The 19,368-nt window shown below is 36.3% G+C and overlaps 1 gene segment (V, D, J or C); it reads right to left on the bottom strand.

Annotated features, from left to right (window-relative positions):
• The window catches only part of LOC107146182, a 29,583-nt gene extending 12,189 nt beyond the window's left edge, over positions 1-17,394 (bottom strand). The window contains 2 exon segments of the C gene segment in view: positions 16,849-17,156; positions 17,266-17,394. Coding sequence covers positions 16,849-16,883 — 35 coding nt within the window.
• Positions 17,395-19,368: the final 1,974 nt, after the last annotated feature.

Consider the following 19,368-nt stretch of genomic DNA (forward strand, 5'->3'; position numbering starts at 1 on the left):
CCATGGATAAATTGCTGAAGTTTAGGAACTTCTGATCCTCCTGCCTCAGGTCCCCCAAATCCTTGGGGTTATAGGCATGTACCACCATGTCTGGCGTGATATATTTTTTCAATACATATTAAGCCTGAACAAAATTTTTAACAAAATGTAAGAGTACAAAAAGCAATATTTCTCACCAGCATGGTAGAGCTTGTCTGTAAACCCAGTGACCTGGGAGGCTGAAGCAGAGTATCTCGAGTTCAAAGCCCACCTCAGCAATTCAAGAGGCCCTAAGCAACTTAGTGAGACCCTGTCTCTAATTAAAAAAAAATTTAAAAAGAGCTGGGGATGTGACTCAGTGGCTAAACACCCCTGGGTTCAATTCCTGGTACCAAAAATCAAATAGATATATATGCAATATTTCTTAACCTCTATTTTTATCAATGTGTACTTTGTACACATAAATCAATTAGGAAAGTAAATTTTATAAGTAGAAATCTGTTTATGTTTTCAAGTTGTGGGTGGAAACAAACTTTTTAAAACACCATAGATAGCTACTGAAAAAAGAGGGAGCACCTTGTATTCAGTTAGATAATATATGAGATTTGAGATCATACATATTCCATTCTAATCACTTTTAGAAGTGGTACATTTAGTCTTGTATATAAAAAGCATTTGTTCTAAAGTGAGCAATAGATTAGATGGTGGATAATACATTTATTATTATTCCTGAGTTTATATAGCCCTCCTTTCCTGGGTTTGAATCATAAATAAAGAATCAATATGGCATCATCTGCCACCTGCCAGTCATTGGAATAGTTAATTTCTATATTTAATTTCAGTGAAACTTTATAATATCCACCTAAGGTAGATCTCATTATCTTCTTTATACAGATCAACTAGAATGAAAAATTTCAAAATTTGCTCAGTTACTGAATAATTTTAAGTACATATCAGAAGAATGGTCATGAAGTAACATGGAGTATATAAATATATTGTGTATCTAGTATGATTCTAATTTTGTAAAATAAAAATGAAATTTGCACAGATAAAACTCTTAGGTGAAACTATAATGAAAGGATAATGACTATGAGTGACAATATACATTTTAAGTTTTTGCTTATTTTTATGTATTTTATAATTTTTCTATAATTAGTAAGAATTTTAATCAGGTAATGACTGTTTAACCAAATTTTACTTGCTGAAGGATGGGTACATAGAAAGTGGTAGTTCCAGAAGTCATATTCTAGAATTGAAGCTGTGTCTTTCCTTGTACTGAAAATCCTTCTCAGAGAACTTATTTATTTAATTCCATTGCTACAATTCACATTGGGTCCATTGGAAAAAAGAGAACCAGAAAATTGTTTTCAAATTATATATTTCTTCAAATAGAATCAATCACTAAGGAAACCAAGATGTATAATCCATTTCATGTTTTCAATGCTTTATCAACTTTATGAAAAATCTCTGAAAACTTCCATCTTAGTGGATCCAATAAGCAAGGATCATCTTTTTGAGATTTTCTCCCTCATTCAGGCAAAACTGAATTTTTAAGTCTAATGAGGGATTGAAAAAAACTTGTTGAACTGAATTTAAAAAACAAGAACGAAGGCAAAATATACCTTACATCATTTTTTAATATGGCCATACTGTGACAAAACAAATTTGTTTTCAGTACAAGAAATGGGACCCATGGGCACTCTATCACTGAGCCCAGTCCTTTTTATTACTTTTTTATTTTGAGACAGGATAAACCATTACATTGTCTAGGCTGGCCTCAAAACTTTTAATCATCCTGCCTCAGCCTCCTGAGTGAAGTGGCTGGGATAACAAAGGCAGGTGCTACCTTAACATTTAGTATTACTGATCCTGTGGCCAAATCACCAAATATTTCATCTTTCCATAACCTAATGACCACTTTAGCAGATGTTAACCCCACTGGGTACTTTAAGAATCAAATAAATCAAATTTCTAGTCTAAACAGGCTTAGAAACTTTTCAACAAAGAAATAACACAGGCACCTAATACCTCCCTCCACCAGGGATCCATGGCTACTCCAAATTACAGGTTAACATCTCCCATCAGAGTGCCTCTTAGGACTTGGACCAAGTCACCTGACCTCTTAGGAGATCCCACTATGATGAATAACTAAACCAGGAGCAATTCCAAAATCTCTGAGTCAGCCTAGGCCCTCGAGCCTGTAACACTTACATTCTTGCTTTCCCCTCCCTATCTAACCCTGCAGAATTGAAGAAAAAAGAAAAGAATAAATGACCTGTAATGATGAGCTTTGTTCCAGGACCAAACACTTGGATTATTCTGCCATTTATTAGCTAGCTATTTTAATAAGTCTTTATAAAAAAAAAAACTCCTTTTGCATTTACTTTAAAATTTCAGTAATATTTTCCAATATTTATATAAAAACATAAAATTAAGTTTGCTGACATTAAACAAAGGCAAAGCTCAAACAAAATCACATTAGAATGTGTAATCAGGAATTTAAGGCCCGAGCACACTGTGCCTGGGCAGCTTGGGTTTTGGTTGTCCTTCCCTATCACATACGTGGGAAACTCTGATTTGATAATTTTTTGTAACTTTGCCAGAAGCATTTAAATCTCCTCCCTTATTAAAGGGTCTCCATGTATAAAATGTTTCTTGGCCTACAATGTAATTTATATTATTTAAGATTTCTTCAATTTCAGAAAGAACCAGTAATAGAAATCATATATTTGAGCATTTAATAAATATATATTCAATGTGATTCATAGGTATTTTGCGATTCATATGTATGAATGGGTAGACATCTGGTTTGATAATAAAGTAACTTCTGTTTAGAATCCAATTCCCCTTAATAGGGACTTGATGAATTATGAGAATGTGAATGCTTAATGATGATCCCTTAAGCACTTCATTGATTATTGACTGCTCTCTTTGACTTGAAAATACCACTTCAGCTCCAGAGCATTGAAACTGCTCATCAAAGGCCCCTAGCCAGTGGCTATTCTTGCAGAAGTCCCATCATGAGTGTTGTAACTAAGAATATAATTCAGCACAGCTGCTATAGCTTTTTTTTAACCAGCTTCAATATTTCTGACACACTTGATGCCAATACATAAATAAAATTGAGGGTAATAGTATCAAAATGACTTGCCATTTTATAGAAAGAAGTACACTAAGATTCATCTCTTGAATATTTAGTAAATTTATATTCATTATGACTTCCATGATCTCTGTTGGAGAAAAAGAGAGTAATTTCAGTACCATGATTAAAACAAGCATTGTGTTCTTGCATGAGTAATATTACAAACTGTTACTAAACTGTACATTAAAAAGTCCCTGTAAAAATTCAAGCTACAGGAAGAGGAAATATTCCTATTATTAAAACATGACTTAATGTTTGTGATATTATAAAATGGTTCATTCCAAGTGTTTTGGAATAGACAAGTCTCCCCTGAATCCCAGACTTTGAAACAGTTACTAGTCCTGTGACTAGGAAGTAACTGCGTTTCTCTAAGCCTTACTGTTTTCATCTGTAAAAAGGAAATGAGAGGTTTACTTATATAGAGCTGTTGAGTGATGAAAGAGAGCACTAAAACTCTAGCATGTTTTCTGCCCTCCCAAAAATTACCTAGAATTTTTCTCTTTAATGATATAATATTGTGCCATTTCATCAAATTATTCCTCCAAATACAACACTTATTGAATATCACTCATCCAATATATCTAGGACCAGAAGTGTCTCAGAGCTTGGATTTTTACAGTTTCTGATGTATGCATTCTAAATGTGGATGTAATAATCAATAAGTACCACATAAACTGAAATAGGAAAAGAGCTCATGAACCCAGTACATCCTATATCTATGGAAGTCACAAATGAATAAATGCACCGGGGTCCAATCAAGGCAAAATCTAGAACACAAATTCATGGGCCTGGAATATTTTAATTGCTGAGAATGTGTGTTATCTACCATTTTATCTCCAGCATCTTACATCAAAACCATCTTCAATAAATATGTGTAGAGAGAATGAATGAGCAAATGAGGATGGAAAAACCACAAAGAGTCATTTCATACACCTCAATTGCAATGGTTTGTGCAAAATGCAAATTCCTGTGAATGAGGCCATTGATCTACAGGCAATTTAACAAGTCACAGTAGCATATTTTTTCTAAGGAATTAAAAAAATATAAAGTGTGGTTTATTAATGTTCTATAATAATTTCCAATAAAAATTGATTTTTTGCGGAGTTTTTAGGGACAAGATTAAAACCAAGTATATAATTGGAGCAAGTTGTATTCCATGCTTGTATAATTATGTCAAAATGAACCCTAATATTACATATAACTAAAATGAACTAATAAGAAAACCAAGGAAATAGACTTTGCAGGTAATCTGGAGAACAGAACACTATATCTATCTGATCTGAAAATATAAACATAGCAAGTAATAAATAAATGATAAATGTGGCATTTTTGAAAATGGAGAACTTGGTTCACACAAGAGAACCCTCACCCAAAAGATCTATCAAAAAATATCTTACACCAATAATTTACACCAAAGGTCTACAGAAATGGTCCTCAAAACATTAAACGCTAGAGTCTTAGGTTTTTGTGTGTATGTGTGTTATGAATGTACAGTTACAACCTCCTTTCTCATGGGGAAGACCATTCCATGTGCAAAGCAGTTTTGTTTCTATATCCAACAGCCCAGACCTGCAGAACGACTGTTCATGTTCTGAGAATAAGAATGTGGCAGGCTCAGATAAGACTGAAAGGACATTATTTTTTTTTTCTAACGAGTATCCATTTTAGATTGGTAAGAAAAACATTTAAAAAGTTACTTACCAAGAGGAATTACTATGAGCTTATTTCCTTCTGCATGTATCTGGATGCAGTCTGCACCATCACACTGGTCAAAACATCTTCAAAAATCTCAGCTTCCTACCAAGCTTCATGACCTGACCAGCAGTTTAGAAACCTTCCCTTGGCAAGTTGATCTTCCAGCTTCCTTTGGAAGGCCTCAGATATAGGTTTTGTGGCATCAGGTTATTTGCAAGTTTTCTCATAAACTGATCTTATATATTCTTTGTATTTCATTGAGATTACATTACAGGAAAGTGACAAAGAAAAATAGACAGGGTAAGAGAAAGAGAAGAAGAAAACTGAGCCAACATGACAACCAAGTAGTTTTCTAAATTACCAAGAAAGTAAAAAAGTAAAAGTTTCTGAGAATTTTTTTTTTTAAATTTCCAGGTGTTCAGTTGTGTTAAAGCTGCTCAGGACTTTCATCAAAGGAAAGAGCCAAAAAAAAAAAAAAAAAAAGGAAAGGGCTTTCTGTTCTCAAAACACCAAGGCCTCTTTGTCTGTTAGTGATTTGGGAATAGATTTTTCAAGAGAGAAAGCTGTTTAGTAACTGAAAATGCAAGTGTGCCAACATACTTGAGAAATGTGAACCCAGGTCTCTATTTTCAAAAAGCTAGCTGCTCAGAGCTTCCATTAAAGAAATTTGTCTTCTGTTCTCACAAATGTCAAGGCCTCTCAGCAATTTTGGAAATATATTTTTGAAAGGAGGAAGCTCTTTAATAACAGAAAATGCAAATGTGCCGACACATTTGAGAGCTGTGAACCAAGTTCTCCATTTTCAAAATGCCACATTTATCATTTGACATCATGGTTCCTTACTGGGACAATGCCAAGTGAAAAAAAGTTCTGTGATGACTTATTATTTTTTCCTAGAATAAGAGAATAATGTTGGGCTGAAGATGTAACTTTTAGTAATACAGTTCTTGCCTAGCATAGTTATTACTTCTTGTAGATGTAGATCACACTTTGCACATTTATTACATGGGATTGATTCTCACACCACCCCTTTTTGTCTTCAGTTTTTCTTTCTTCTGGGACCAGGAAGAGAATTATCAGGAGCCTTAAGAATTTTATGTATTAGTAGAGCCCTAAAGGATTTAAGAAAGTAAATGCAATAGGATAAGTAATGAATTATAAAATCTCTTATTAAATTTATGAGAAAATATAAAAACCATATGAAGAACACAGTACAAAATTTTACTAAAGGTCTACAATAAAACCTATATACATGGACAAATATATTTGTGAAAAAGATGTACTATTATAAAAAATGATACCATTTGAATTCATATATAAATTGACTGCAATTTCAGTTGGAATTACTACAACATTTCATTTTTTTGTACTAGTGTGTGAGGGATGGCAGTTTTATAAGAATGCATAAACATGAGGTAATGGGAAAAATTATTTTTTAAAATAGTAGAGTATAAAACATTTGTCATAGTAAATCTTAATACTTATTACAAATGTATCAATATGCCAACCAAATAATAAATAAATAAATAAGTAAAGCAGAAGTACTTCAGAATATGTCCAAGTATATGCAGATACTTAATATATGATGCAAATTTTTTAAGTTGTAGGAAAATGATAGTTAATTTGAAACTGCCATTAGATAAAATACTATTGAGAAAATAAAAACATCTGTCTGACTCCTACCAAATAAAATAGATTCCAGATACATTAAAATTAAAATTGCAATTGCATATCCACAGGTGTGTTAAAACATAGGAGAGTACTTGCATACACAGGTGAGAGGAATATTGTGGGAACTAGGTAGGGGGGTCTTCACTCAGTACAATAATTTTTAAGAAGTAGGAATGTGGAGAGCTTTTACTTTCAAATAAACATTTAAAAAATAATAAACAAGAGAATTTAATGAAGGCTTTTGGAGGAAAGTGGAAAAATTAGTTCTGTGCTTTTATTAATGTGCTAGTGAAAAGGAAGCTGCTCAGGGGAGCAAGTCCAGTGACGGAGACATGTCTTAGATGTGATTGCTGTCATAAGTCACAAACAAGGATGCAAATAAGGACCTATGTTGCTGCTTTATGGAGACATAGAAAGTGAATGGTGCAATGAACACTGCCAGATTTATTAGAGTTTTAAGAAGATTCTGATGAAAGATTCAAATTGCCATATTAAGAGATTGAAAGTGAAGGAAAAAACACTTTAAAATCAGAAAGATCAGGCTCAGATTCTAGTTCTTCTGTGTCTGGTGGTGCAACTTTGACACACTTCTCAAAGCCTTGGTCTCCTCATCTTTAAGATGGAGATAATGAGGTCCATTTCTCAGGGCTTCATGAGGTTCAAATGATGTATCTAGAATAGAGACTGAGCATAGCAGGTGTTCAAAAATAGTTCATTTTCTCTTATCATTGGTGCAAAAATTCAGGCATAGAGTGTTCTCTTTTTTAGAAAGAATGGAAAATTTTAGGCTTGTGTATAAACGTCAGTAATTTCAATACTCATTCTGTTTATGTAATACACACATACCCAATGACCAATGGGAGCAACTTAAATTTTTCTTCAAACAGGGTGATGAAAATAACACAGGTTGAGGACACTGGGGTTGATGGCATGGGATCAGAATCTGTAACTGTGTTTTGGCTACTTATTAGCATCCAAAAAAGAACTGTTTACCTATTATCTAATGGCACAGATTTTGTTTCTACTGTTCTTATTTCCATGGTGTGGCTGGTGAGATGGACATAGAGTCCTGGATCACTCTAACACAGCAGAAAACAGGCCAGCTATATCTAATTTGAATCTAGAGCAGGGCTACTCAGTTAGGACTGGCCCCAGGATTCACAATGAAGCGTGGGAAATTTGGGCCTTAGGTTAGCAGGGCTTTCGGGAACTCAAAAACAATTTAAGTATATATTCAAGAAGTTATCAATCACTGCCACCCACATGCTCTTTTGGTTGGAGATAAGGAAACTGTTCCAGTGTTGGAATTTCAGAACAGGGAGAAGTTTACAGAAATAAAGGGCAATAAGTAGCCATGGGAGAGCTCCATGGGGGTTGATGGGGGTGAGGAGTCCATCCTCTGTTGACTCCATACCTTTCTGAAGAGTGTGGTAGTCACACACTTGGCCTATACCATACCTAGTTGAGGTCTGGAGCATCACCTGGTTAGATAAGACATGTTGTCTGGGCTCCCTTGAGAAAGAAATGCAGTGTTGCTAAAAGAATCTTGGCATTACCACAAGAGAATCAGAAAGAGGCACTGGACTGAGACTCTGAAAGGTGGAATGTACCTGCTTCTGAGGTTCACCAGAGAGAAACCAATTGCTCTCTCTGGGACCCCGCTCCTCCTTTGACGTAGAGGCATTGGGCTAAATATGTCCCAAGCACCTTTCTGCTCTAACACCTGTGAACCTGGGAATGACAGCATTAGAGTCTATGAGGTTGCATGAGTATGAACACAGCTGAAGTGTCTTAAAAGGAAGGTTCTTACACAGACCCCTTGGAACTAGACATTGTGAGATCCCAGAAGGCACAGTAGTCTCTGGCCTGATATCAAAGCATTATTGAATATCAGGTAAAAGATACCATCTTCTCTTTCATCTGTCTCCAAGCAGGGATTGGACTTGTCTTACTTATAATTTTCGGTTGAGCCATAAAGGAGTCACCTCAGTTGGTACCAGTACACAATAGCATTCTAAAATGGGGCCCCAGAGAGCTGGTGACTGATGTGTGCTATTCTGTCTGATATTCAGGTAAATATGATTTGATCCTAAGATATTCTTATTTTGGGGTCTCCATCTTGAAATCACTAAAGAAAAATCAGAAGTATTAAAAACTGTTGATTCTGAACATAAAAATAATGACATGACAACATAGTTCAACTCAACATCCCATGTCTTGAGACACAAGAGAAATCCAGGGAGTTCAATTTCTAGTGACAAGTTAGAACAGACACCACAAGGAACATGAAATAGGACCTGGATACAGTAGCAGCCCTTGCTCTGTGGAAGTGAAGCCAGAAGGGAAGGTCTTGTTTTCGAACAAATGGAGGTTCTGGTCAGTGATGTTTTATCATGTTCCTGGTATAAAGGAACTATCAAGTCTTAGAATAGTGTGTTAAGCTAATGTAGTGTCACCTACCCCAGAGAGATTTTCTCCCTATCGTTCTTCAAGTGCTGCTTCAAAGTCACCTATCTTGGGCCACTTTTTCACTCCCTGAGTTTGATATTCTTTGCAATATTTTATAAAAGCAGAGTTAGCTATGCAAGATTATCAAAAGCATGGAATACAAATTTCATAATGACATATATTAATGAAGGAGAGAATAATTCTACAGCCCTATGAAATAGTAAGTACAGTTATAAATCAGATGTTTGCCCAAATTTCCGTTTGATAACTGTTAATAATTAATGTAGTTGTATATACTTTTATGCTATTATACTGTGTTTTGAATGAAGCAAATTGTTGGACAAAATTCCTTTGTTTCATTAACATCTATAATTGTTCCATTCATAATTCTTGGTTTTTCTGAATTAAAGATTACTTTTAGATGCTTTGGAAGTCCACATAGACGTAATATATTCTAAGAGTTGTTCAGTATCCCAACTTTGGCTAACATGGCTCAGAAAAGTGACTGAATCATAATGAAAAAGACATTGGGATTTGTTGAATACAATGCTTAGTAACTAAGAACTTTCAGATAAGACTCCATGCAATTCTCAGCAACCCTGGGAGGTTGGTGACACACTTCACACTTAACCTCAGGGAAATAAGAAAGAAAAGCTCTAGTAACTTTCTTAAGTTACTGTGTCCTTGAGTGGCCAGCCGAAATGAGTACCTCATGTAAAAAGAACTTTCATTCATTCATTCCTTCATTCATTTCTTCCATCATTCACGCAAAGTCAAGATATCACCCTGAGCCTGGATTATGTCCTTTTTCCCAAGGAGACTTCGCACAGATGGGGAAGCAGAGACCATTCAGGATACTTACAGAGCCAGCCCAGGCCCAGAGGGTGAGGAAGACCATGCAGAGACGAATGAAGGAAGAATCACAACCTGGCCCCTTAGGCTTCTGCTGTGACTTTGCTCAGAACACATGAGTGTAGGAAGGTGTTCCGTAGACCAGAGTCACAGGGAAGGTGAAAAGGTGGAGGTGTGTGTTTGCACTGGTGGAACCATCCTTGGGAAGGTTTTAGTGACACTCCAACATTTTGACAGAGTGTATCCCAGCAGGTGCAGTAGTATATCCCCATGTCCTCCAGGGCCACTTGGTATATTCTGAGGTGGCAATATCTTTGGCATTCATGAAATGCTGCATTTTCTTTTTTTCTTGGTCATGTGTGGTATAAACTGTGTGATGAGAATGTCTCCGATTCTCTGTTTGAAAAACAGAAAAAAAAATGGCAATTTTGCAAAATTGTAAAATTTGAAGCTCACTAAAATACTACGTATTTACTCTCTACTTTTACAGATCTTGGGGTCTGAGGCTTACATTTTCTTCCTGAAGAATACAAGGTCTTGGTGGGATTTTCCACTAACCATGTGACTGTCAGAATGTGTCAGAATGTGAGCACTTTCCCTTGCCCCTCTTCCAATGAATGGGATGATATATTTTGCCCAGTGTAACTCAGAAACTTACAGGGATGCCACTACCAACAACCTGGAACAGCAACAATCTCCCAGCAGCATTCTGCTAGCATCTGTCCTGAGAGGGAGTCAAGGAATGGACCAATCACAGAAGAAAACTGTGATGTGATGAAGAAAGAGGAAGTGGCTCTCTGGACATAGCAAAGATCCATCAGCTGAAGGTTACTAACTTAATTCATCACTGAGCTTTGGGATCTCTGAGATGCTCCAGTGGCTCACTTTCTATCTGGTTACTAAAACACCATTTCCTGTCTTTCTTCCTTTCCCTGCTTCATCCCCTACTCTCCTGCTGATCTTCCTGCACCTGACATAGGAACCACCTGTGCTCTGTACCTGAGGCTCACCTTCTAGGAAACCAAACTAAGACAAGCTGGCTGTGTCCCTTTTCTAAAGGCCACAGGTCCTGGTATGGGACCTCCAACAGATATCCCACCCATTGACATTCAGCTTCATAACCTTTCAGAAGTAAAAATGACCTGGAATTTTTACTGCTGCAGTGGCCACATTGAGCAGTTGGGACAGAGACCATGTGGCCCTTAAAACAGAAGATATTTATCATCTGGGCCTTTAAGAAAAAAAATGTCAACTCCTATTTTAGAACAATTAAAAGTAAGATTTAAAAGATTACATTTTCCTTCTTAATTCTAAGACTCATTATTTTTTTTCTTTATATTCAAATTTTTGACCCATAATATTTTTCTGCCTCAATTTTTAAAAATGTTTCTTTTGGAGTAGGTCTGCTGACAATGAATTCTGTTTCTTTTTCTTTCTTTCTTTTTTTTTTTTGTTTGTTTTGTTTTCGTCTGAGAAAGTCTCTATACTGGGTTACTTAAAAAAAAAAAACCACTTTAAAGATTTCATTCCAATGTAATCCTGCTCTCATGGTTTCTAATGGAAAATCTGCTATTTTCCCCCTATGGCTGCATTTATGATTTTCTCTTTATCTTTTGTTTTCTATAGTTTAAATATAATATGCCAAGATTGATAAATATATATATGTATATATATTTATTAATATTAACATATATCCTGCTTCTTGGCTCTGTAGTTTGGTGTTTATCACTAAATTTAGAATATTCTCACCCATTATTTTTTTTCAAATATATTTCTCTGCTCCTTTTTCTCTTTCTTCTGCTTCAGGGTTTCTAATTACAAATATGTTTGAAAATATGATACTGTCTATAGCTCTGGTCTTACATGATGATCTGCTTTCTCTGTCTTATCTTCTTGCATTGCCTGTTTTATAGTTTCTAGTGGCCAGTCTTCATGTTAACTAGTTCTTTCCTTCTCTCTACTGTGTGTGTTAATCAGCCCTTGAAAAGGCATTCTTTATTTCTGTTACTTTGCTTTTTTATTTCTTTCATTTCAGTTTACTTTAAAGAATTACCACCCCTCTGCTCAAGTCATCTGTCTGAACTTTCATGTTGTCCACCATTTCCATTAGAGACTTTAACATGTTCATCATAGTTATTTTGAATTCCCTGACAGACACATGAGTTATACCTGAGTGATTCTATGATTTCTTTGTGGCTATGTTTCTCCTAACCTGTGGTTTTGTTGTTATATTTTTGGTTAAGAGCTGAACTTGTTGTTTAATACAGTAGATATTGAGGTAAGTGTATTTTATGATTAAGAATGCACACACATTTCCTTCTGCTGGGCCTTTAGAATGAAGTTCGTGTCACTCTAGGCAGGAGTTCAATTTGGTTTGAAGTTTGTTTTAGCCAAGTTGTCAAGACTGGAGTTTGTTCTTAAAGATCAGAGACTCCAGATTTTTCTGCTCATACCGCGTTCTTATCTTCCCTGAGAAAGTCTCTCTCAAGGCTTTCTCTTCCCCCATATGTTCCACTGGTATTTTCCTTGAGGTTTGTTAGCATGATGGTGATAGGTAAAGAAAGGAAATTCTCTGACATTTTCATTAAAATTCTGTCTGAAACAGACAACATGACACAGAATTGAGACTGTAGCCTTCATAAGTGTTGCTGTCCTATTCCAAAAGAAGAGTTTTTTGTACCCTTATTCCCTTACCAGCCACTGTTGGCTTTCCCTAGTGTCCTGGGGCTTTGGGTTTTATATCTGTCTCCCTGTAGATCACAACTTGTTATTTTGTGGAGATACGAGAGATGCATCTGGGAAAAGTTGTGATGGCCTCCTTTCCTTCTCTCAACTGAAATTAGATTCCACCTGGTGCCTTCTGCTACACATTTATCACACTATTTTTGTTGTTGTTGTTTAAATGAACAGGGGATGGGGTAGGTCTGAGTTAATTTAAGTAGCGACTGCTGTCCCATCGTATAGCCAGTACCAAAGGGGGCACCTTGTCTGGATTCTCTATGATCTCCCTGTATGAGCATATTGGGGTCCTAGAGGCAAAGCCTAAGAAGATGATGGGAAATTCCTGGTATTTCATGCTCAGGAGTAGAAACTTTGTCCAAATACTGTAACTCAACCATTATTATTTCATGAATAATTTCTAGTAAAATTTTTGTACCAGATTCTTGTGGCTCTACAGACCATATAATAGATGATAATTTTATTTTGTGTGTTTCAGAGGCAGGAGAGCAGGTGGTTAAAAGGAAAGCCTTAGAAGACTAGAAACCAGCCCCTCCCTATCCATTTAGTTGCTCTGTGATCACAAGTTAAATAACATCTCTATACCTCTGTCATTTATCTATGAAAGTATAATCACGATACTGATAATGTCAAAGAAGTGTCACAAAGATGAGGACTTATATGTAAGGGATTTGGAGCAGTGCCTGGAAGGAGGAAGTGGTAGTATACAAATGGCTGCTGTGATCCTGGGACGTGCACCTACATGGGAAGAAGTCCAAGGGAAATAAAATCCTGATAGGTATAGCCTTCCTGGTGTGGGTTCACATAATTCTGACACTTCCTAGGAAAATCTGAGACCTGAGCAAAAAGGAGCAAGCTGTATGGGCTGCAACACTTTCCCTAAGTGTGGAATGACCAGGAGTTCTCTTTGTAAGAGAAGACTAATGAGTCAGATGGATTCCATGAGAGACTTTCTGTAGAGAAAAGAGAACAAAATTCCTAAATGGTTGTCCCTAGCCATCCCCCAACACAGCCCCTCAGGATAACCTTGTAGCATCAGTGACAATATGTATGGCAGGGAAGAACTCTATTAAGTTTTGGATGAGTGTGGGTGGTTGTACTATCAATGATCTTCATTTTCTTATTCTTTCTCCTGTTCTCTGCTAATTCATTTTTTTCAGTAGAAACATTGCCTGAAGGATATGAGGACATTTATTTTGTGCTCAACACTGTGGATCTAAAAGTCAAGGCCATGAAAAAAGACCTGTGTTTGTTGGTATATAACATAATAACTGAAAATTTGCAATGAGTTTGCAAAGAACTTTAAAAATGAGAGTAAAAGTACACACACACATGGATAATGGAATGTGTTGTTTGTGAATTAAATTGTAAGTTGCCTTGCATTTGGTGGAATCAGATCACCAAATGTTGACTCACATTTACTACCAAAACATTAGGACCCTAAACAAAAAATCCAGTGAAAATGAAATCAGTTTCTAATTGTCCTGAGCCGAGCATCCATTTCTTGAACAGCATGGCACTTGGATTCCCCCCTACTCAATAAGTAACGTACCTTGGAATAATGTGGGAATCTTATGAGATTCAGGTTGAGTAGCACTGGGCTAAGGTTTGAAATTCTGCATGTGTAACAAGGTCATGTGAAGAAGATGTTGTTAGTTTACAAACCAAAGTTTGAGCACCAAGGATTTAGAATGTTAGTCTAAATAATTTTATTTTCTAATATGTAATAATAACCCATAAGATCAATGTAATGCTTCAGTTATTGAAGACTAGGTGTGGTCCAAGCACTTGTAAGAGATTTATGTGCATTATTTTAATCCTTGCCACAGTTCATGCAGATTAATATCATGATGTTATTCTTTTTAAATGAGAAAAATTAAAAAAATTAAAGTTATGTGAAGGAATTTATGCAAAGTCACATAGTTAATATGGGGACGATGGTCATGTGGCAAAGGGTTTTTGAGGTAACACTGAGAAATAGGGAAACATAAAATAAAATAAAGTCATTCATCAGTATATTACCCTAGGACAGTGACTGACAAATATTTTCTATAAAGAGCCAAACAGTAAATATTTCAGGTTTTGTGGGTGTCTATTTCAACTGAACTCAATACAAAAGCAGCTGTAGTTTATATGAAACAAATAAGCAAGCTCATGTTTCAATAAATATTTATTTATAAACCAGCTAATTCTGGACATGAACAGAATTTCTGGATCCCCTGATCCATAGTAACCACTGTTACCATGAAGGTTTATGGTTTTTATAAAATTATTTTTTTCCTTGAGAGGCATAGAGTAATGACATGATTAGGTGGGAAAATATAAATAGAACATTTAAGTGTGCCTTATGTATGCAATTATATTTTATATGAATAATTTTGTTATTAAATATATAAATCAATAAAATGTTGACTTTACACATATATATCTTTATATGTAGTAAAGGCTTTTTGTTAAAATGCATACAGTGTTTAAAAATACAAAAAGGAAGTTAAAATCACACATCCTTTCAAATACATCCACTCTTTAAACAATGGAGAATTAATTACCATGTGCTTTTTTGCATACATATGTATTTTGCATAAATATATATTTATGTGCTTGAGAGCATATTATATAAACCTTTTCTGTGTTCAATGTTTTCCTTGCAAATATGTGGTGTATATTTGCCTTTTTATTTATATTTCTTCAAAAACTGTATTAAATGGCTAAAAGGTATTGGGTTACCATAAAGCCACGTAGATAAGGTATCCCTTTCCCTCCTGTCCATCACTTCACTATGTAACCAAGTTTCCACCCCCACAAACATGTCATGGGTTGTTCCGATGTCCAGGTGCCTTCATCTGCTGAGATGTGACTTGTGGGGCTGCTGCAGTAGGTCTCTTCATTGCTCTTTTGAGGATTAAAGCAAATAACCTGCAAGAAACATTGAGTATAGTTATTACAAGCAATTTATTGCATCTTTTCATTCACTTTTTGCAAAATATGGTTCATGGTCTCAGACCACTTTTTTCTTTCCAATGCTCTTCTTTCCTTTGTGCCTCTTCATTCATTAATTGAGAGGCTGTGAAGACTTAGTCCCTCTGACCAATGCCACCCTGACTCCAGGGTCAGCAAGAATCAACAGGGACAGGGTTTTGGACAAGAGATCCCAAGTGTTCCCTAGGAAGGTGCCTTGGAGCCCCCTGGTGTTCTCTCACTGAGCTTCAGCAGCATCTCTGCTGATCCTGGGAAGGGAGAAATGGAGTATGACTATGCTGCAGTTATTTCAAGTCTGTAGGTAAATTGTACGCATAGTTACTATGTGGTAAGAAATCCAATTAATAAAGAAACCAATGTGAGAAACATCTATGAAGGAAAAATTTTTTATTACTCTGCACCTTGTTTGAATTAGACTTCAAGAAGGTTGGAGAGCACTTTTCATATTTTAACTTTTAAAATTTTGTCTCAGTATTCCTTAAAAGATTTTAACCATCCAGCTCCTAATCATAGAATAAACATAATAATTGTCAGAAATCATTTTTTACTTTGATGATTTGTGAGAGAAATTACCTTTGTATTCTCTGTAGATGTGGGGAAGAGATATTTGCTCACTTTAACTGTCAGTTCCTCTTATTCAGGATTTTTGGTTTTCTTTTGCAGAAGTTTGAAGTACAAGGTCTTCAGGGAACACAGCCAGAGCAGGGTTCATTTTCTCCCAGTCACAAGTGCAGAATGTGGACTGAGAATTTGTACTTTGATCACTCAGATATGACAGATAGCTGATCGTTTACTTATATAATGGTCATTAGATTTCATCAGAATAGCCCTGGGATAATGATAATAATATTATGTCCGACAGATCATTCTATCTATGAAAACACCCAAATACTCAGGCATAATATGAGAAAATGACAAGTCACATAAAATATTTATATAATAGTTGGACATCTATCCAGGCACTTAACCCTCTCCTGCCTTCAGTTTGAACTATTCAATTACTGAAATTCTCTGTACAGTCTAGTAAGATGAAACCAAAATGCAAGCAAACAAACAAACAACGATAACAACAAAAAACAACTTTATTATGTGGTCAGCCATCCATCCTGTATTTTCAGATTTCCCAGATTGCCTGATTTAATCAGAAATAATGCAGCTTCAGTCCTAATGACAGCATTCAGGGCTCTCTAGGAGAGCAGAATCCAAGAGGTCCCCTGGGAAACTTTGGAAGTGCTGCTGTTGGGGAGGCTCAGATTGGGCGCCCAGCTCAGCATGCCCTGTGGCTGCTGATGTGAGGAGGTGGGTGGTTCTTGTGCAAGTTATTCTGGCAACCCTAACAGTGTGCTCGTCCAGCAGGCACAGTAGTATGTGGCTTCATCTTCTTTTCCTAGGAAATTTACTGTCAATACTGAAGTGGAAGTTGGATAATATTTACTTGCCTCAAATTTCTTGTTCTTTCCTCCTAGGGTACGTTGATTGTACTTTGTCCGGACATATATTAGATGCTCTAACCCTTGATTTGGTTTCTCTCGGTACCAGTGTATGTCTATGCTTTCAAAGCTCTGGATGATTGCCTTGCAAGACATTTGGGCACTCTTATCTTTTTCTCTGGAAATTGATATTTCAGGTTGCTCCAATTCCCCAAGTACAACTGCAAGCAAAGAAAAGAGATTCCTATGAACAAATGATATGTGAAGAAGCTGCAGAAAAGAATGACTTCATTCTCTCCTAGAGGCTGAAGTGAGGAAGAGGCAACTTACAAGCCCAGAGGGAGGAGAGGATGACTGCTTTTAGGAGTGGCATCCCGTCTGCCAGGCTGGCTGCCCAGGGAGAAGGTGAGAAAGTGAGGGGTCCAGAGAGCTGAGGTCTCAGGTCAGTGAAAAAGGGTGTGGTTCTTTTGGTTTCTCACAGAAGTGGAGGGTCAGGTGATTTCCTGAGTTCTTCATGCTCTTCTGCAGTTATGAGCAGAGGCAGTTCATGTGGTGCAGGAAAGTGGGGTTTCCTGCACCACACGGACTGGGCAGTTTGCGTAAGTATGTTAACATCTGGAAAGACATCCCTGGTGTGCATGTCTTCGTCTGTGTTTGGGGGAGGGAATGGTTCTCATGTCTGTCTTTCTGTCATTTGCTATTGTTTTAGGGCTAAGGTAAGAAACCTGATATTTGTTTGTCAACAAAAAAATAAAGCAAAAATATCAATTGTTAAAATATTTTATTCACAATATTTAACATGCCATTTTCACAAACATTAGAGTAGTGTGTGTGTGTGTGTGTGTTTAATTAAGTTGTTCCTAACTAGAATATGACTCAGGGAACTCACATTTCATTCATAACCTGGGTGCCTCCAAGAAGGAACTAGATTTCCATTGCTGGGAGATATGAGACAGAGCAATCTCTGGAAAAATATTTGTGCTCTCCCTGGACTGTGAAACAGCCTCATGAACATATGTCATGTGGAAGAGTGATCTGAAATCAGTGTTACATATAATATTTAATGAGACCTTTAAGATTAATATAGCATCTAATAGCCATTAAGGAACTGGTACATGTCCGGTATTTGTACTAGGTGTTTTCTTACATTAATTATCTCATTTAATCCTCTCCCGCTCTGTGAGATGGATGCTATGATCATCTCCATTTGACAAATAACTCAATAATGGTAAATATGAGAACACCAGTTAAGATAAGCAATCATCATTTGTTCATGAAAATATGAGTAAAATGAGATAAAAATGTCAAGTCGGGGCTGGGCTCAGCTCAGTTGCAAAGTGATTGCTTAACGTGTGAGACACCAAGTTCGATCCTCAACAATGCATAAAAATAAATAAAATAAAGGTATTTATTTTAAAATTTAAAAATATAACAACAGTGGCACGTGTCCTGTACTTTCCTTATAATTTTTTCTCCAGGCATTTATGAATACAAATTGGATTGTCCCACTACTGGATATATATCCAAAGAAATAGAAATCAGCATTTTGAAAAACATTTGCACTCATCTGTTTGTTGCAGCAGTATTAATAATAAGCAAAGCATGGACTTAACCTAGGTGGCCATCAATGGATGAATGAGTAAAGAAAAGGCAGTACAGGAACACAGTGCAATATTATTCAGCCCTAAGAGTAAATGAAATTCTGTGCATTGCAGCAACATGAATGGAACTGGAAACATTGTATTAAGTGAAATAAGTCAAGCAAAAGGAGGCAAATATTTAGTACCTTTTAAAATTCTCCTATTACTAAAAGGATGTTAGTGTTATCAATTATATATGGAAAGTTAAAAGCTAATCTAAAAGAAGTAGATATTAACAGCTGGGTGCGGTAGTACACCCTTGTATTTCCAGTGGCTCGGGAGGCTGACACAGGAGGATTGCAAGTTCAAAGCCAACCTCAGCAACTTAGCAAGGCTCTAAGCAACTCACCAAGACCCTATCTCTAAATAAAATACACACACACACACACACACATACACACACACACAAATAGGGCTGAGGATGTGGCACGGTGGCTAATACCCCCTGGGTTCAAACCCTGGTACCAAAAAGAAAAAAAAAAAAAAAGAAAGAAGTAGAAACTAGAATAGTGATTACCAGTGGTCAGCAAAGGTGTAGAGGAGGGAGGGAGGGGTACATGGTTCATGGATACGAGATGCAGTTAGGTAGGAGGACTTACTTTCAATGTTCTTAGCATAGTAGGATAACTATAGTTGGCAATTAATTACATCTTTAAAAATAACAAGTAGAAAGGATTTTGAATGTCCCCAAAATAGCAAATAATGTCTGAGGTATAGACATGCCAATTGTACTGATCTGATCATTACACATTGTATATATGTATGGAAATGTCTCTATGGATACCTTGTTACT

The sequence above is a fragment of the Marmota marmota genome, unplaced genomic scaffold (assembly GCF_001458135.2).
Source record: "Marmota marmota marmota unplaced genomic scaffold, marMar, whole genome shotgun sequence".
NCBI lineage: Eukaryota > Metazoa > Chordata > Mammalia > Rodentia > Sciuridae > Marmota > Marmota marmota.